The 20,560-nt window shown below is 44.7% G+C and overlaps 2 protein-coding genes across 2 annotated transcripts; both read right to left on the minus strand.

Annotated features, from left to right (window-relative positions):
• Positions 1–252: 252 nt before the first annotated feature.
• On the minus strand, positions 253–9,960 carry LOC121309366 (transmembrane protease serine 6-like). Its single transcript, XM_041242247.1, has 12 exons — positions 9,664–9,960; positions 6,585–6,726; positions 5,300–5,442; positions 4,709–4,776; positions 4,146–4,327; positions 3,977–4,018; positions 3,654–3,858; positions 2,821–2,957; positions 2,334–2,446; positions 1,341–1,450; positions 769–911; positions 253–433 (listed from the first exon to the last, which is right to left on the minus strand). Exons 1-12 carry the CDS (start codon positions 9,745–9,747, stop codon positions 270–272), a joined length of 1,533 nt encoding a protein of 510 aa, XP_041098181.1. The 5' UTR covers positions 9,748–9,960; the 3' UTR covers positions 253–269.
• Positions 9,961–12,231: 2,271 nt separating this feature from the next.
• On the minus strand, positions 12,232–20,023 carry il2rb (interleukin 2 receptor, beta). The gene is made up of 10 exons (XM_041242246.1): positions 19,973–20,023; positions 18,279–18,380; positions 17,925–18,042; positions 17,410–17,512; positions 17,074–17,173; positions 16,214–16,353; positions 15,906–16,083; positions 15,322–15,430; positions 14,779–14,863; positions 12,232–13,719 (listed from the first exon to the last, which is right to left on the minus strand). Exons 2-10 carry the CDS (start codon positions 18,355–18,357, stop codon positions 13,072–13,074), a joined length of 1,560 nt encoding a protein of 519 aa, XP_041098180.1. The 5' UTR covers positions 18,358–18,380; positions 19,973–20,023; the 3' UTR covers positions 12,232–13,071.
• Between the last annotated feature and the right edge of the window lie 537 nt (positions 20,024–20,560).

The following is a 20,560-nucleotide window of genomic DNA, read 5'->3' on the forward strand; positions in this document are numbered from 1 at the left end:
GCTGAATCAGTTCATTCTATATAGAGGGGGTGCAATTCAATATGTTAACAAGGGAACATTATTCAGCAGCTTTCACTGGACTCTATGAAGCTGAATCAGTTCATTCTATATAGAGGGTGATGCTGCTAAGCTTTTGCCCGCAGCTGTACATGATGTATCGTAATAGAGGTCTGTATCACTTGTGATACGAGACCCACAGCGTAAAGAACTACAGCTCCCAGCATGCCTCACCATTGCCGCGGGTGCAGAGGCATGCTGGGAGGTGTAGTTCATTCTATAGGGTGATGTTCACAGCTGTAATGCTGTGCAGTGGTTTTTGTCTCCAGTCTCTTACCACAGTTCCTCTCGTCCAGTTCGTTGGGACAGTCCGTTATTCCGTCACAGGAGGGGACGCACAAACCGTTCAGCGAGCACAGGAACTGTCCCGGACAAGCTCCCGAAAAAACAGGACAAAGCCACACCCCATTATAAACCAGGACAGGACTGGGGCGTGTCGATGGATCACAATGCTTTCTTTACATGATGCATCACAATAGAGGTCTGTATCGCTTGTGATACGAGACCCACAGCATAAAGAACTACAGCTCCCAGCATGCCTCACCACTGCAGTACAATTGTCATTTATACAGTGCCTTTCATCACAAGAATCCCAAAGGACTTCAAACGCACACACACTCAACAGACACACCCACACACAGAACAGACACTCACAGAGATAGACACACACACACCAATAAATTAATAAAATGAAGTCCCAGCTCAACTCACGATCTGATTGGTTGAAGAGGCTGTAACGCACAAGGACCCCGGGGCCGGTCAGTGAGATCTGCGAGGTCATCGTCAGGGTGACGGTCAGAGAGACGGAGTGGATTCGCTCTGCATAGGGCTGGAGAATTTGGCTTCCGCACAGCCTGACCCCAAACACACACACGCACTGTTATAAAACATGCATCCCACAGCACAGCGGAGCACTGCAGAGCACAGGGAGGCATGGCAAAGCATAGGGAAGCATTGTAAAGCACAGAGAGGTCTGGTAAAGCACAGGGAAGCATTGTAAAGCACAGAGAGGTCTGGTAAAGCACAGGGAAGCATTGTAAAGCACAGAGAGGTCTGGTAAAGCACAGGGAAGCATTGTAAAGCACAGAGAGGTCTGGTAAAGCACAGGGAAGCATTGTAAAGCACAGAGAGGTCTGGTAAAGCACAGAGAGGTCTGGTAAAGCACAGAGAGGTCTCTTGTAAAAGTTCCCCACAGTAAAAGCACAGCAGAGTGTAATAAAGCCCAGTGAAGGCGTTGCTAGAGCTGTGGTCTGAGCTGCAGCGATTGTAATTGGTCCCCTCACCTCCTGTTCTGCACTGTCCACTGGCCCTGGGTGCAAGCCTGGTTGTAGTTGGCCCTGCCCAGCTCATAGCCTTCAAACCACAGAGTCAAACCATACTGCAGGGAGGGGAGCTGAGAGAGAGAGTCACAGAGCAACACTGTCATCACTGACCCTGCCTTTACAGAGCTCTCAAACCCCTTCCCTCACCTCTGATTAGCTCTATTAACAGGATCACTGGCCCCTCCCTTTAAAGGAGCGCTGACCATCTTTAAAATCCATTCTCTCACCTCTTATTAGCTTTATTAACAGGATCACTGGCCCCTCCCTTTAAAGGAGCGCTGACCATCTTTAAAATCCATTCTCTCACCTCTTATTAGCTTTATTAACAGGATCACTGACCCCTCCCTTTAAAGGAGCGCTGACCATCTTTAAAATCCATTCTCTCACCTCTTATTAGCTTTATTAACAGGATCACTGACCCCTCCCTTTAAAGGAGCGCTGACCATCTTTAAAATCCATTCTCTCACCTCTTATTAGCTTTATTAACAGGATCACTGGCCCCTCCCTTTACAGGAGCGCTGACCATCTTTAAAATCCATTCTCTCACCTCTTATTAGCTTTATTAAGATCCAATACAGCATAGCTCACTGTAGTCAAAGAACTACAGCTCCCAGCAGGCCTCATCATTGCTGTGGATGCAGAGGCATGCTGGGAGCCGTAGTTCATTCCACAGGACCCACGGCTGCTATGTTTCATTGGCATTTGAAGGTTCGTTTCATGTCTCATTAAGGTACGGTGGGGGGGGTTTGTGATGGGGCGGTTGCCGCAGCGACCGGCTTTGCGGTGGACAATGAGAAAGGCTGCGGTTCGATTTTTCTGTATCAATTATTTTGCCCCAACAGCAAGCTCGATTATACACAGAGATTACTGCATTGCTACACTGACAGACAGACAGACTTTCTCATTAGCTATGTTAGCAGTGCCCCTGTGTTTGCTGGAGCAGTAAGGGCTCACAGTGAAGGTCCAGGAGCAGTGTGTGTCTGGAGGGTAGTAGCTGGGGTAGTGAGGGGTGCTCAAGTTGCCCTGTATGCCGTCTCTGTCCTGCAGAGTGATGTTGGCGTCACAGCCTGAAAGAGAGAGAGAAAAAACAACCAGGATTATCCATCTAAAAAGTGACATCATTCAAACATGTGTAGTTCTTCTTCTCCCCAGAGATGGCGCTAAAAACTTATTCCCAGCCCTGTAGATAGAATAAGACTCCCGTTTGCACATCCAGTCCTGCTTTCACTAGGAGTTTAATAATAAGACACACCTGAGCTTGTTAGCTAGACACACTGGGGGCTGATCAAGCTGGTAGCAGTGAAACCTGGACTGGATCACACTGCTGTGCAATAGGAGTCTGATTCCCAGCCCTGATCTCTGTCTAAATATCCCACTACCACCACCAATCCAGTGCAGCTCAGGGCACAGTAAACAGGCTGTGTGTGTTTCTAATGCTCACCTGTGCTGGGCACAGCCTGGGCAGACAGAGAGAAGGGATCATAGTAGCTGTACTGGCCTTGCTTCCACACCACTGACATCACCCTCCTGGAAGATACCAACTCGACCACCGACTCCTGACGGCTGCACCCGTACAGACTGAGAGAGAGAGAGAGGACTGAACCATCAGAGGCAAGGAAAAGGGGGAGTGCTGAACTGGACAGATTCACTGCTATTGGTTTGTGTCAGTAAGATGACAGCCATTCTGTCCTATAAGCTGCTGCTATTCGATTTTGCCAAATCGACGATTAATACTGACGTTTATTTTAGAAAGATTTTACCAGGTTTTTTTTTTTCGATCTTTATTTTTCAGTTCAAGCAGAGGAGTGAAATCGACCTTTATGCTTGAAAAAGAACTTTTTCTGCCACTGAGAAACGTCTCGCCACGCTGACTGACAGAGACCCCCAGCCGTTCAGAGAGGAACTGAGATGGGACGGAATAAAATCCACACAAACCAGAGAGGATTTCTAAAGGACTATTTTCTGGTAAGAAATGTTTTTTAAAAATGAGCGAGTGGTTTTACCGACGTTTATGGTGTTGAAATTTCGACGTTTCACAAGCTTTGACGATTTAATATCAAAAAATAGCAAGCCAGTTTTAGAAGAGACAGAATCGCTGCTATTGGTTTGTATCAGTCTGGGACCCCCGTCCTGTCCTGTAGAGACAGATTCGCTGCTATTGGTTTGTATCAGTCAGGGACCCCCGTCCTGTCCTGTAGGAGACAGATTCGCTGCTATTGTTTTGTATCAGTCAAGGACCCCTGTCCTGTCCTGTAGAGACAGATTCATTCTTACGAGGTGATCAGTTTGCTGTCGTCGGGAGAGAGAGAGTCGTACACAGCCAGCCGGTCCTGACACTCGGACAGGACCCATTCCAGCCGCAGCTTGACCAGCTGACCAGCGGGGGCCGTGATGTGCCACAGGCAGCTGGACCGGAGCGAGTCGGGCCCTGGAAGAGAACTGAGCACTCCGACACGGACCGAGGAGTATCGATAGCAACCTGGAGAGAGAGAGAGAGAGAGAGAGAGACAGAGAGGCAACGATTAGACACTGCTAGTGGAAACGTTTGCCACTGAATTGACACTGAAGACACTGAGAAGATTAAGATGTTTTCATACTTAATGTGGCTTTCATGGCATCAATGACTTTAGCATCCGATTCTGTAGAAGAAATAATAATAATAATAATAATAAATGAAAAAGTACAATATAAAATTGCTTAAACACGTTTTTGTTATTTTAGACCATGTAATTTTGTGTTGTTTCATGTCTGGGCGCACAGCCTCACCTGTGATGTTGACAGACTCTCTCTCTATGATGTACTCCCCCTGCTGGTAGGCTGTGGTAGTGCCGCCTGTGTCTCCCACACCCTGCAGTACAGAGTCAGTGACGGAGCCCACTGTCACCCTGTTAGCCAGGCTCTGAGGCACTGACAGGACCAGCCAGCAATAACATAGGAGACTGCCTTCCCTGTAGAGACAGACACACGACATGCAGCAAAACCAGCCTCTATACGAACCAGCATTCTGCGCTTTAGTGCTTCCCTGTGCTTCCCTGTGCTTTACCAGACCTCTCTGTACTTTACAATGCTTCCCTGTGCTTTACCACACCTCTCTGTGCTTTACAATTCTTCCCTGTGCTTTACCAGACCTCTCTGTGCTTTACAATGCTTCCCTGTGCTTTACCAGACCTCTCTGTACTTTACAATGCTTCCCTGTGCTTTACCACACCTCTCTGTGCTTTACAATTCTTCCCTGTGCTTTACCAGACCTCTCTGTGCTTTACAATGCTTCCCTATGCTTTACCAGACCTCTCTGTGCTTTACAAAGAGAATCAGAGGAGACGTCTTACCCAAAAGCAAAGACTGTAGTTGAATTGTAGTACCAGGAGAGATCGGAGGCTTTCAGGATCTTCTCTAACTAGCAGAGACAGAGACAGAAATATTGCCGTCAGTGTAACACAGAGCCATTGCAGTGCCGCTGTCTGCCTGTCTCTCATTGAAGATCATTGAGGGTATAGTGAGCACACTGGGGTCCCATTCTACCAGCCTCACCCCATTGCAGCTGCCCTATACTTGTGCTACCATTGTAGTGTAATACAGAGCCATTGCAGTGCCGCTGTCTGTCTGTCTCTCATTGAAGATCATTGAGGGTATAGTGAGCACACTGGGGTCCCATTCTACCAGCCTCACCCCATTGCAGCTGCCCTATACTTGTGCTACCATTGTAGTGTAATACAGAGCCATTGCAGTGCCGCTGTCTGTCTGTCTCTCATTGAAGATCATTGAGGGTATAGTGAGCACACTGGGGTCCCATTCTACCAGCCTCACCCCATTGCAGCTGCCCTATACTTGTGCTACCATTGTAGTGTAATACAGAGCCATTGCAGTGCCGCTGTCTGCCTATCTCTCACTGAAGATCCTGGAGGAGTTTGGAGTCTCACCACATCCTGGACTTTGCTTGCTTCTGCTGTGAAGGCAGGTGACTCTCGTCGGGTGAGCTCCATGGAGAAGTTTCGGTTGAGTACTGTGACCCTCGCTGTGTAGTACTGTGTGACTCGGGGCTCCAGCAGTTTGAGTCTGTGATCTACACAAGAGAACACAATGAAAACCGATTTTAAAAAAGAGTCACGCCTCGTCCCACGTCGTTTTGAATTGTTTTGTTTTTTTTTTCTAAATTCCCCCCTCTCCTGACTCGTTTAAAGCCGTTTCTCTTCGGTCAGTGTGATCGGTTCTCGTTTCCTCTGACAGAGAGTTCGGATCGTTGTTTAAAAGCTTTGAGGTGCTTTGAGCATGCCTGGAGAATCCTAACAGCCAGACAGCCTTCCCTCCCTCCAATCAGATCCTGTGATGAGAGCTCAGCCAGCCCCGCCCACTCTGCATTTTATCCAAACAGAGAGAGAGAGAGAGAGAGAGAGAGTGGGCGGGGCTGGCTGAGCTCTCATCACAGGATCTGATTGGAAGGAGGGAAGGCTGTCTGGCTGTTAGGATTCTCCAGGCATGCTCAAAGCACCTCAAAGGCAGGTTTTAAAAACTATCCGAAATCGCTATCAGAGGAAACCAGAACCGATCAGACTGACCGAAGAGAAACGGCCCATAAAAAGTACAAAAACACAATAAAATGTTATTTTTGTCATAATTTCGGCAGTCATTTGTGTCACACCACACTTTGTGAATCTACACGCGTGTTAGAAATACACAGGGCTGGCTTACAAACAGACAGACTGTTTTTATTGTAAATTCATAGCAGTGCTTTTTTCAGGGCTGTTGCTAGGTTACACCCACTTCCTGTCTGACAGTCAAATGACAGCCCCTCTCTGGGGCCTTGCGGTCACCCTGGTAACAGCGAGGCCTGTTTTGAGTTTCGTGTATCTCGGAGGCCTGGCGGTTGCTAGGGTTACACCTGGCCCTTTTAGAGAATTGTAAACAACTAATTATTCAAAATATATACATTATATACGCAGCTGAAGAAAGGCTTTCGTCCAAAATATCCTGAAATACACAATTCCTTTAATCATTTAAAGCTTTTTTTTCATTTTCATACGCTTCAGTTATACCTGCTTTCAAAATCATATGCAAGTAACCAAATTATTTTGATTGCAAAAGTTAAGTGGCCCGCGATCCTGTTAATAAAGTTAATAAGAGGTGAGAGAATGGATTTTAAAGATGGTCAGCGCTCCTTTATAAACGATAAAAACATTTTTTTAAAAAAACATAATTTGTTCCTACCTAAAATGTACCATGCCAGGGCTCCGCCCCCAGCCAGCAATAGAATGATTACGATTGGCAGGATCACCTGACATTTGCTCTGTAGCCCCGCCCAGGTTTTGGTTGTGAGAGAGGCCTTGTTATTATGGTGTGAGTTACATGCCTAGAAAAGAGAGCGAGAGAGAAGCTGAATCGGCCCCACACTGTGCTATTGACAGTGCTATGGCAGGTGAATCAGTCCCATGCTGTGCTATTGACAGTGCTATAGCAGGTGAATCAGTCCCATGCTGTGCTATTGACAGTGCTATAGCAGGTGAATCAGTCCCATGCTGTGCTATTGACAGTGCTATAGCAGGTGAATCAGTCCCATGCTGTGCTATTGACAGTGCTATAGCAGGTGAATCAGTCCCATGCTGTGCTATTGACAGTGCTATAGCAGGTGAATCAGTCCCATGCTGTGCTATTGACAGTGCTATAGCAGGTGAATCAGTCCCATGCTGTGCTATTGACAGTGCTATAGCAGGTGAATCAGTCCCATGCTGTGCTATTGACAGTGCTATAGCAGGTGAATCAGTCCCATGCTGTGCTATTGACAGTGCTATAGCAGGTGAATCAGTCCCATGCTGTGCTATTGACAGTGCTATAGCAGGTGAATCAGTCCCATGCTGTGCTATTGACAGTGCTATAGCAGGTGAATCAGTCCCATGCTGTGCTATTGACAGTGCTATAGCAGGTGAATCAGTCCCATGCTGTGCTATTGACAGTGCTATAGCAGGTGAATCAGTCCCATGCTGTGCTATTGACAGTGCTATAGCAGGTGAATCAGTCCCATGCTGTGCTATTGACAGTGCTATAGCAGGTGAATCAGTCCCATGCTGTGCTATTGACAGTGCTATAGCAGGTGAATCAGTCCCATGCTGTGCTATTGACAGTGCTATAGCAGGTGAATCAGTCCCATGCTGTGCTATTGACAGTGCTATAGCAGGTGAATCAGTCCCATGCTGTGCTATTGACAGTGCTATAGCAGGTGAATCAGTCCCATGCTGTGCTATTGACAGTGCTATAGCAGGTGAATCAGTCCCATGCTGTGCTATTGACAGTGCTATAGCAGGTGAATCAGTCCCATGCTGTGCTATTGACAGTGCTATAGCAGGTGAATCAGTCCCATGCTGTGCTATTGACAGTGCTATAGCAGGTGAATCAGCCCCATGCTGTGCTATTGACAGTGCTATAGCAGGTGAATCAGTCCCATGCTGTGCTATTGACAGTGCTATGGCAGGTGAATCAGTCCCATGCTGTGCTATTGACAGTGCTATAGCAGGTGAATCAGTCCCATGCTGTGCTATTGACAGTGCTATAGCAGGTGAATCAGTCCCATGCTGTGCTATTGACAGTGCTATAGCAGGTGAATCAGTCCCATGCTGTGCTATTGACAGTGCTATAGCAGGTGAATCAGTCCCATGCTGTGCTATTGACAGTGCTATAGCAGGTGAATCAGTCCCATGCTGTGCTATTGACAGTGCTATAGCAGGTGAATCAGCCCCATGCTGTGCTATTGACAGTGCTATAGCAGGTGAATCAGTCCCATGCTGTGCTATTGACAGTGCTATAGCAGGTGAATCAGTCCCATGCTGTGCTATTGACAGTGCTATAGCAGGTGAATCAGTCCCATGCTGTGCTATTGACAGTGCTATAGCAGGTGAATCAGCCCCATGCTGTGCTATTGACAGTGCTATAGCAGGTGAATCAGTCCCATGCTGTGCTATTGACAGTGCTATAGCAGGTGAATCAGTCCCATGCTGTGCTATTGACAGTGCTATAGCAGGTGAATCAGTCCCATGCTGTGCTATTGACAGTGCTATAGCAGGTGAATCAGTCCCATGCTGTGCTATTGACAGTGCTATAGCAGGTGAATCAGTCCCATGCTGTGCTATTGACAGTGCTATAGCAGGTGAATCAGTCCCATGCTGTGCTATTGACAGTGCTATAGCAGGTGAATCAGTCCCATGCTGTGCTATTGACAGTGCTATAGCAGGTGAATCAGTCCCATGCTGTGCTATTGACAGTGCTATAGCAGGTGAATCAGTCCCATGCTGTGCTATTGACAGTGCTATAGCAGGTGAATCAGTCCCATGCTGTGCTATTGACAGTGCTATAGCAGGTGAATCAGCCCCATGCTGTGCTATTGACAGTGCTATAGCAGGTGAATCAGTCCCATGCTGTGCTATTGACAGTGCTATAGCAGGTGAATCAGTCCCATGCTGTGCTATTGACAGTGCTATAGCAGGTGAATCAGTGCTGTGCTATTGACAGTGCTATAGCAGGTGAATCAGCCCCATGCTGTGCTATTGACAGTGCTATAGCAGGTGAATCAGTCCCATGCTGTGCTATTGACAGTGCTATAGCAGGTGAATCAGTCCCATGCTGTGCTATTGACAGTGCTATAGCAGGTGAATCAGCCCCATGCTGTGCTATTGACAGTGCTATAGCAGGTGAATCAGTCCCATGCTGTGCTATTGACAGTGCTATAGCAGGTGAATCAGTCCCATGCTGTGCTATTGACAGTGCTATAGCAGGTGAATCAGTCCCATGCTGTGCTATTGACAGTGCTATAGCAGGTGAATCAGTCCCATGCTGTGCTATTGACAGTGCTATAGCAGGTGAATCAGTCCCATGCTGTGCTATTGACAGTGCTATAGCAGGTGAATCAAAGATTAAAGATTTTGTCTGGTTTTCAGATAGATTCAACAAGACGATCGCTCCTAACCCTAACCCAATCTTCATAGCGTCGTAAACTGAAATAAACTAGCATTGAATTCAAACCACACCAACAGACAACGGTTACAAAAACACAGCTATGCAAGAAATAATCACATTTGGGGGTTTGATATACTGTTGCAGGCAATATTATTTCCCCACCTCAATGTGTAATAATAATAATAATAATAATAATAATAATAATAATAATAATAATAATAATAAAACTCACTGCCCTCTCGTCCAAAGTTCAGCAAGAGAAGACATATTTTACAATAAGCCACACACATGACGTTATTATTATTATTATTATTATTATTATTATTATTATTATAAAACTTACTTTTTCTAGGTTCCCTTTTCCAGAAGGCTGATTCCTCTGATCTTGGCAGACTCCTAAATCCGCGGCTCCCTGTTGCAGAGTCATAATTGTTATTATATATTATATATTCACTAACCGTAACGCTAATCACAATATCGATTAATTAAACGTGCAGGTTCGTCGATATATTCATATATCAGTTCGGGGTTTGAGAGACCGGACCCAGATAAACAGGTATCTTTAAAAAAAAACAGAGAAACGAATAAATAAAACAAACAAAACCTTTTAGAGAAAAGCTTTGTTTGTTAACTCTGTCAAAGGTCAAAGCGGATCAATATTTAACTTGGTCTCTGCAAACTTACAAAACAGGCGACTTTCACTTCAAATTAAATGAATGCTCAGTTTCCATGACAGTGAATGGGATCAAATTGTTAGAAATATAATTTAACTTCAGCCGATATATCTAGTTTAGTTTGTAATTTACCAATAATTATAATAATACCGCTAACATCCTGTCAAAACGGACTAGACTCTCTCGTAAAATCAATTAATTAACTGATATAAAATACACACTAATTGAAAGTATTATTTTTTTAAAATTAACTTTTAAAATAAATCTCAAGCTTATACCTTTGTTATTTAAAAAAATAATAATTACGAAACAATGTCATATAAACTCGACGAGAAAATAAAACATTTAAAATACGTATGTATGTATATCTCTCACAAACTATAGTAAACGCGTGTTGAAAGTGTTTATTTTTATTTTTTTAACAAAAGCTCATATTAATTTGTTATTTCGCGATGTAAAAAAAGGGCGGGTGAAAATTAATAATATTTCGGCTATAGGCTCGCGCTAGGCCCAACTGCCGTTTGTTTTTTTGTTTTAAATTTAAAAATATTTAAACACGACGGTTTATTATTATTTATATATTTTTATTTATCTTTATTTATTTTATTTTTTTTAAGGTTTTGAGGAATCCTACGCCTTCAAAACCACTTCTTCGAAATAACAAATCTGTTATAGCTAACGAGCTACCCTGAGCCCTGATCCTCAGCTGCTTTATTTAACATCACCAACACATTCAGTTAATAGGCAACTGCCTTCTGAAAGTGTCCCACAGTAAAAACATAGCCAAGTTTTGAGGCATCCTACGCACAGAGACCACTTCTCCGAAATAACAAATCTGTTATAGCTAACGAGCTACAGTTATATATATAATAACACCTGGACGGCTTGTTGTTGATTTTAAATAATTAAATTTCCCTTCATAATAAATAATTGCTTCGTTGCTAAGGGTAGTTTCTCAGAGGTTTCCCTCCTGGGTGAAAAGCAGGGTAATATATTTTAATTATCTCTGTGGTGTTTTGTTTTTGGTTTTGTTTTTCACCTGAGCCCTGATCCTCAGCTGCTTTATTTAACATCACCAACACATTCAGTTAATAGGCAACTGCCTTCTGAAAGTGTCCCACAGTAAAAACATAGCCAAAGTGTAATAAAGGGAGGCATTGTAAAGCACAGAGAGGTCTGGTAAAGCACAGGGAAGCATTGTAAAGCACAGAGAGGTCTGGTAAAGCACAGGGAAGCATTGTAAAGCACAGAGAGGTCTGGTAAAGCATAGGGAAGCATTGTAAAGCACAGAGAGGTCTGGTAAAGCACAGGGAAGCATTGTAAAGCACAGAGAGGTCTGGTAAAGCATAGGGAAGCATTGTAAAGCACAGAGAGGTCTGGTAAAGCATAGGGAAGCATTGTAAAGCACAGAGAGGTAAAGCACAGGGAAGCTGGTAAAGCACAGGGAAGCATTGTAAAGCACAGAGAGGTCTGGTAAAGCACAGGGAAGCATTGTAAAGCACAGAGAGGTCTGGTAAAGCACAGGGAAGCATTGTAAAGCACAGAGAGGTCTGGTAAAGCACAGGGAAGCATTGTAAAGCACAGAGAGGTCTGGTAAAGCATAGGGAAGCATTGTAAAGCACAGAGAGGTCTGGTAAAGCATAGGGAAGCATTGTAAAGCACAGAGTAATTTTAAAATCAAGGGATTTTTGTAAAGGTGGGAGAGTTATGAATCAGCATTGGGTTGCATTTTCAAGCATTAGAGAGGTCTGGTAAAGCAGCTGGCGGCATTGTAAAGCACAAGCGCTGTACTGCGCCACGGTTTGTCAAGCACAGAAGCGGAGTCCTTTGCAAAGAAACAGCAGAGCGCTCTTGCTTAAAGCACAGGGAAGCTGTTGTAAAGCGAGTCATTGTAAAGCGGAGATATGGTAAAGCACAGAGGAAGCATTGTAAAACACAGAGAGGTCTGGTAAATATATATATATTGTAAATATATATATATATAATATATATATATATATACTTTCACATATTAACTGCCTGTGGTAACCACAAGCGCTGTACAGGGAAGCATTGTAAAGCACAGGCGATGCTAAGCATTTGCCCGCAGCTGTACATGATGTATCGTAATAGAGGTCTGTATTGCTAGTGATATGAGACCCACAGCGTAAAGAACTACAGCTCCCAGCATGCCTCACCACTGCCGCCGGTGCAGAGGCATGCTGGGAGCTGTAGTTCCTTCTTTAACTTTTGCCATACATAAAGATTAGGATAGTTTTGGGTTTGTTTTTTTTTCTCTGTCCCCATCTGAGGTCACCACGCATGACAGGAAATAAGGAGCTTGACAAACGAAATAAAGTGTTTTCTATTAAACAGTATTTCATTCATAAAGACAGACACGACAAAGAAAATAATAATAAAAAAAAAAACAAGAATTTAAATTTTTTTTTTTTTTTTTTTTTTTCAAAGCAGCTTCACAAACATTCAGATTCGGTTACAATTTCTTCGTTCACGCAGCAGAAGATAAATGAAACTTACACTAGCTTATAAAATGGTTTACAAATTTCTCGGTAATTTTTCACACACACACACACACACATATATATATATATATAAAAATATATGCATTTCCTGCAAGCGCCACTAGATGGTGCTGCAAGACAATATAAAAGTATATTTTCACTTGTCATTGTTTTTCAGAACTTTTAAACACTTCTAACTCCCTAAAAACACTACAAGGTTTCCTCCATCAAGGGCTGGTAATCAGACTCCTATTGCACAGCAGTGTGATCCAGTCCAGGTTTCACTGCTACCAGCTTGATAGAGTTTGGTTGAAGGAGGTTTGTAGCAGATTTTATAGTGTAGAGAGCTGCAGTGTATTGGTGGTAGCAGTGGGATATTTAGACAGAGAGATCAGGGCTGGGAATCAGACTCCTATTGCACAGCAGTGTGATCCAGAACTGGATTCACTGCTACCAGCGTGATCAGCCCCCAGTGTGTCTAGGGAACAAGCTCAGGTGTGTCTTATTATTAAACTCCTAGTGAAACCAGGACTGGATCACACTGCTGTGCAGCGGGAGTCCGATTCACATTTCTGTTCAGATTGGCTTATTGAGAGTTTGAAGATCCTTCACGGACATGTAGTCGATCACTGTGGCTGGGATAGTCAAAGAAGACGCGTTGAAGAGAGCGCCCCCTGGTGGACCGGATGACCCAGCGGCCAGAGCGGTGAAATCGATAGCTGGGAAGAGGAACTGTCCATGTGGGAGAAACCAGCCGCCAGGGAGGGTGGTGGGAAACGGCAGGGGAGTGGAAACGGCGTGGGGCGACCCGTTCAAATCGCAGCTCTCCTCGCTCGACCCGCTTTCCAGACCGAACCCGGAGTCGGGATCCAAGCTTTCCGGGTTTTCCCAGTTTTTCCCCCGATCTTGCTCCAGGTTTTGCAGCCGCTCGTAAGACTCGGCCTCGCTGGTTTCAGAGCCTCGTTCCGCGGGTTCGTAGCTGAAGTACACGGGGCAGGAGTCGATCTCCAGGGAGCTGGGGTACTTGGAGAAGAAGTACCCCATATTGGAGAAGCCGGCAGAGGAGGAGGAGGAATCGCAGTTCTTGCCCCAGTCTCGACACCCCGATCCGGGGCACTCCTTCTCATAGGAGCCCTTCACCTCGAAGACTTCCACCGGAGAGATTTTGGCGTTGCTGTCACCTCCAGTGAAGGACTCTGGGGAGAACATGGGGCTGAGCCATTTCTGAAAGAGATTCAAAAGACAGAGAAGGCTTTATTAAGAGACTATAGAAATACTAAAAGAAAAAAAAATAATAGCAAACGTTTCCACTAGAAGTCTTTCTCAGCGTCTTTACAATGCTTCCCTGTGCTTTCCCAGACCTCTCTGTGCTTTACTCTGTGCTTTACCAGACCTCTCTGTTTACAATGCTTCCCTGTGCTTTACCAGACCTCTCTGTGCTTTACAATGCTTCCCTGTGCTTTACCAGACCTCTCTGTGCTTTACAATGCTTCCCTATGCTTTACCAGACCTCTCTGTGCTTTACAATGCTTCCCTGTGCTTTACCAGACCTCTCTGTGCTTTACAATGCTTCCCTATGCTTTACCAGACCTCTCTGTGTGTTGCAATTGCTCGCTGTGACGTAGCTGTCTTCTCTGAAGCTGGCTTGTTTTAAAGGAAGGAAGAGAGCAGCGTTTGAAACTCAGGGCTGCGGTCTTGATGTGGAAGTTAAAGTTGAAGTCTTTTATTATTTTTCTCTTTTTTTGCCTCGTCACCGTTGACGACACAGTCTTGAAACCACACTGGGAGCCTTTGGCAGTTTTCTTGATTTTTTTCTTCCATCCTCTGGTGTGTTTTTTTTTTTTTTTTTTTTGGTTCAACGATAACCTGAAAATGACTCAGAGTTCAGGGAAGGTAGGAAACAGCAAGGGTTTTTTTTTTTTTTGTTGTCGTCTTTTGAAGAGCAAAAGAGTTTGAATTTTGAGAATAAATACCTTTGAGAAACGTCTCAAGGTAATGAAGCCAACTTCTTTTTCAATGCTGAAACAGAGAGGTGTGGGAAAGTATAGGGCAGCTGCAATGGGGTGAGGCTGGTAGAATGGGACCCCAGTGTGCTCACTATACCCTCAATGATCTTCAATGAGAGACAGACAGACAGCGGCACTGCAATGGCTCTGTATTACACTACAATGGTAGCACAAGTATAGGGCAGCTGCAATGGGGTGAGGCTGGTAGAATGGGACCCCAGTGTGCTCACTATACCCTCAATGATCTTCAATGAGAGACAGGCAGGCAGACACCTACCTGGAAATTTCCTCCATGTTGTGAGTTTAGGGGGGCAAAATATTTGGATGGATCCGGGATATTAAGACAGGAAACTTTGTGGATCCTGCAAGTAAAAACGGAATTCGAACGTCATTTAAATTGCTTCGTTACATTCCCTCTCTGTGCTTTACAATGCTTCCCTGTGCTTTACCACACCTCTCTGTGCTTTACAATGCTTCCCTGTGCTTTACCACACCTCTCTGTGCTTTACAATGCTTCCCTGTGCTTTACCAGACCTCTCTGTGCTTTACAATGCTTCCCTGTGCTTTACCAGACCTCTCTGTGCTTTACAATGCTTCCCTATGCTTTACCAGACCTCTCTGTGCTTTACAATGCTTCCCTGTGCTTTACCAGACCTCTCTGTGCTTTACAATGCTTCCCTGTGCTTTACCAGACCTCTCTGTGCTTTACAATGCTTCCCTATGCTTTACCAGACCTCTCTGTGCTTTACAATGCTTCCCTATGCTTTAGCTGTCACTGTGCTGTGCTTTTACTGTGGGAGAGTTTTATAACCTTGTTTACCATTTCCTCCTGTAGACAGTGATGAAGAAGACAGCCAGGGCTGGAACGCAGGCCATCACAATCACCAGCTCCATCTGCTGAGGGCTGTTCGGCTTCCTGCCCACTCCATCTAGAGAGACCAAAACACACAGAGCCATTCAAACAGCAATCACACCACTGGTGCTGGTCAGAAGCCAGAGAATGGATTTTAAAGATGGTCAGCGCTCCTTTAAAGGGAGGGGTCAGTGATACTGTTAATAAAGCTAATAAGAGCTGAGAGAATGGATTTTAAAGATGGTCAGCGCTCCTTTAAAGGGAGGGGTCAGTGATCCTGTTAATAAAGCTAATAAGAGGTGAGAGAATGGATTTTAAAGATGGTCAGCGCTCCTTTAAAGGGAGGGGCCAGTGATCCTGTTAATAAAGCTAATAAGAGGTGAGAGAATGGATTTTAAAGATGGTCAGCGCTCCTTTAAAGGGAGGGGTCAGTGATCCTGTTAATAAAGCTAATAAGAGGTGAGAGAATGGATTTTAAAGATGCTCAGTGCTCAGGGACCCCTGCGCTTCCCTGTCTGTATGACTCCCCCCCCCCCCTCCGTCCCCCTTACCAGCCACATTTCCCACTTCAGATCTCCACTCAGTCACTGGGCTCCACTCGCTCCACTCTCCTTTGTAATCTTGGGCTTTGACTCGAACCTGAGTCTGGTACACCGCATCCCGGTCCAGCCACTTCTCGCTGAGCCGGGTCCACTCCTGACCGTGAAGCTCGGAGATCAGCTGGGCTTCCTGGAAAAACACAACACTGCCCCGTCACACTACAGCGGGGTCATTCCTGCCTTTTACCTTCCTCTGGGGTCCAATCAGGGGGGTGCAGAGAGAGAGAGAGAGAGGATTCCTAGCTCTAGGTCACACTCACCTCCCAGGATTTCTCTTTGCGTTTGAATCGGATTTGAAACTCTATGTTGTTAAGGTGAATTGAGATCAGTGTGCGGTTCATAGTCCAGGTGATGTTGGTGTTGTTCACAATGGATGGAGCGAAGGGAGGATGCATTTTCACTGGAGGAGAGAAACACACATAATAACAACATAGATTATACAAGCAAACCCGTCCATTCGGAAACAGAATATATATAATATATATATTACCAGACCTTTCTGTGCTTTACAATGCTTCCCTAAGCTTTACCAGACCTCTCTGTGCTTTACAATGCTTCCCTATGCTTTACCAGACCTCTCTGTGCTTTACAATGCTTCCCTGTGCTTTACCAGTCCTCTCTGTGCTTTACAATGCTTCCCTATGCTTTACCAGACCTCTCTGTGCTTTATAATGCTTCCCTATGCTTTACCATACCTCTCTGTGCTTTACAATGCTTCCCTGTGCTTTACCAGACCTTTCTGTGCTTTACAATGCTTCCCTATGCTTTACCAGACCTCTCTGTGCTTTACAATGCTTCCCTGTGCTTTACCAGACCTCTCTGTGCTTTACAATGCTTCCCTGTGCTTTACCAGACCTCTCTGTGCTTTACAATGCTTCCCTATGCTTTACCAGACCTCTCTGTGCTTTACAATGCTTCCCTGTGCTTTACCAGACCTCTCCGTGCTTTACAATGCTTCCCTGTGCTTTACTAGACCTCTCAGTGCTTTACAATGCTTCCCTGTGCTTTACTAGACCTCTCTGTGCTTTACAATGCTTCCCTATGCTTTACCAGACCTCTCTGTGCTTCACAATGCTTCCCTGTGAGCGATCCTGTTTTCTGAAGTATCGTACTTGCTCACCATTTTTGCTGGGTTTAAACGTAACGTTGGCTGCGACCTGGCTGCTGTTCCCACACTTCACCCGGCTTGTGACCTCACTGACGCTCGTGAACTTTTGCAACTGTAAGTCAAAGCAGAAATAAAGGCATGGTTCCCGTCAGAACACAATCACAAGCTGAAGAAACGCTTCTCTCAACCCGTCCCCTCCCCGTCCTGCCCTTCCGCTTGGACAGAAACACGCAGTTCTAACACACCTCTGTATCTCAGAGCAGGACGGGCCGGGCAGAGGGAAGCGTTACGTTAGCTGTATTTAAACAGAGCAGCATCTGCCTGAGGAGTACAGCTGCCTATACTTGCCGTAGGATCTCCGTCCGCTATAGCACTGCAGCTTCGAATCTCAGGGTCAGCCGCTGAGTCCTGCAGCTCACATCTTTCCTCTTTCTGCAGCTTTTTCTGCAGTCTGTGAATAAAACAAGATGCGCTTTGTTTTAGGCAACGCTACCGCCCCCTGGAGGACAAAGGCAAGCCCTGCAGGAATTTTGAGCCCTCCTGGCCAGTAGGGGAAGACCAACTCGGCACAGACAAAAACTTTAGCTCCCCTGACTGTGTGACTCCCCCCCATGCGCCCCACGCGGCCGTGCCTTTACCAGGGGAGACCCTCGTGGTACCCCTGCGCTCCCCTGACTGTGTGACTCCCCCCTGCGCCCCACGCGGCCGTGCCTTTACCAGGGGAGACCCTCGGGGGACCCCTGCGCTCCCCTGACTGTGTGACTCCCCCCCTGCGCCCCACACGGCCGTGCCTTTACCAGGGGAGACCCTCGGGGGACCCCTGCGCTCCCTATGCCTATAAATGAATCTGGAATGAAACTTGCCTGTTTATCGTCCAGGTGAAGTGAAGGCTGCATGAAGACTCTCTCAGCCTCCCTGTCGTGTTCCAAGCACAGCTGAGCGTGGACTTGTAATCGGAAACACACTTCAAGCTGTTCCCTTCTATAACATGGCAAATAACAAACAGCACAAAGCACTGTGAAGACCTGCTCTCAGTTATAATGACTGGTACAGTATTACAGCAGCCCTGCTGGCTGAAATCACAGCTCCTATTCCAGTGCTGTTGTGTTCAATGACAGTCCCAGTTACTCTCAGGCTGGAGTGATTCCAGTTATAATCTTCATTCGAAATGTCATTTGCAAATGCTTTTTCTTTGTTTTTTGTTTTTTTTTGCTTACCCTGATGGCTCTGTGCGGAGACAGCGGACTGAAACACACAGAAAGAGATGGAAAGGACCAGCAAATCGAATCCTGCCATCACTGCACAGCTATACAGTCATTCTGAGAGGGAGAGAGAGAGAGAGAGAGAGAGAGAGAGAGAGAGAGGCAGAGGGATTACATTCTCCGCAGAGGTGTGGAACGACAGCTCATGCTTTTCAGAGACAACCAGCTGAGAGAATTTGAATACTGAGTTTAATATTTCAATCAAGTTCTTATGGATCCAACACACACACACAAACACACACACTGACACACACACACACACACACACAAACACACACACAAAGTGTAGCTTTAATGACACTAAACTCTTGTCAGACTGTAGTAACTGCACTTGATTAGTTTGAAACTGTTTGTTCACATAAAGTCAGAAGAAAACAACATATGAATCCAAATTAACATGTATTTACAGTATAATCGTAAATCTCGAAAAACTACTCACTTCTAAATCTTTTGTAGTCATTTTTGTATTACTTTAGTATAAATACATGTTAATTTGGATTCATATGTTGTTTTTTTCTGACTTTATGTGAACGAAAAGACACACATTTGCCCGTTTCCCCATTGGAAATAGTGATATTTTGAAATATCACTGTCCTGGTCACAAAAGCAAAGTTTGTGGGGAATAATAGCCATTTTCTATACTTTTGAGGCATAAGCAATTAGGAAATAACACTTACTACCCAGAAACAAAAAATGTGTTACACAGTGTTATCACTGCAGCTCTGACACTAACTCCACAAGCAACACCAAGAACTGCACAGCGCTCAAACCAACCATACTACTGTAAAACAGCATTCACTTCACACCTTCAACTAGCACGACTTTAAAGAGAGGGACCAGTGATCCTGTTAGTAAAGCTAATAAGAGGTGAGAGAATGGATTTTAAAGATGGTCAGCGCTCCTTTAAAGGGAGGGGACAGTGATCCTGTTAATAAATCTAATAAGAGGTGAGAGAATGGATTTTAAAGATGGTCAGCGCTCCTTTAAAGGGAGGGGCCAGTGATCCTGTTAATAAAGCTAATAAGAGGTGAGAGAATGGATTTTAAAGATGGTCAGCACTCCTTTAGAGGGAGGGGTCAGTGATCCTGTTAATAAAGCTAATAAGAGGTGAGAGAATGGATTTTAAAGATGGTCAGCGCTCCTTTAGAGGGAGGGGTCAGTGATCCTGTTAATAAAGCTAATAAGAGGTGAGAGAATGGATTTTAAAGATGGTCAGCGCTCCTTTAAAGGGAGTTAATAAAGCTAATAAGAGGTGAGAGAGAGGGTTTGAAAGCTGGGTTGTAATTATGTTTCAGTTGATGGATATGTGTGTTGTTCTCTGATATTTTCCACTTGTTTAGAGTTTGTCTAAATCAGTAAGATTAAAAGCAATTGTTAGAAAGATTACAAAACCTAATGCATCATTCTCATATAATCTAATATATACAGATATATAGAGAGATATTATTTTTTACAGTAAAACTACTGTGCAAATTTATCATAATAAACTTTGTCATTTTTTTACACGATAAAATATGTTCAGCATATATAAATATATGACAATAAATGGTATTATTATTATTATTATTGTTATTATTATTATTATTATTAATAAACAGAATGTAGAATTATATTTGGGTTCCACAGCAAAACAAGTGTATTTGTCTTACCTTTCAAAATCCGTCTCTCTCTCTCTCTCTCTCTCTCTCTCTCTCTCTCTGCTCCTGTGTGTGTATGTGTTTCTCTCTCGCTCTTTCTCTCTCATAGACAACAGAGACTGACCAATCAGCTATCTTGACTGAACAATATATAGATGATCGTTTATCTCGGGAAAGATCTGACATTTACCAAACAGGATGCCAAAAATAGAGAGCGAGCATTTCAGCATCACGAATTGTATGACACGGCTTTGACCAGACCCATGATATGTGTGTGTATGTGTAGAGAGAGAGAGAGAGAGAGAGAGAGAGAGAGAGAGAGAGGCGTATAATAAAGGTGTCATTGCTCAACCACATCCTTTATAATAAATTAAACTGCATCAACCACCTGCCAAAACACTGTCAATAGCACAGCATGGGGCTGATTCACCTGCTATAGCACTGTCAATAGCACAGCATGGGACTGATTCACCTGCTATAGCACTGTCAATAGCACAGCATGGGACTGATTCACCTGCTATAGCACTGTCAATAGCACAGCATGGGACTGATTCACCTGCTATAGCACTGTCAATAGCACAGCATGGGACTGATTCACCT

This window comes from Polyodon spathula, unplaced genomic scaffold, assembly GCF_017654505.1.
Source record: "Polyodon spathula isolate WHYD16114869_AA unplaced genomic scaffold, ASM1765450v1 scaffolds_1235, whole genome shotgun sequence".
NCBI classification, from domain to species: domain Eukaryota; kingdom Metazoa; phylum Chordata; class Actinopteri; order Acipenseriformes; family Polyodontidae; genus Polyodon; species Polyodon spathula.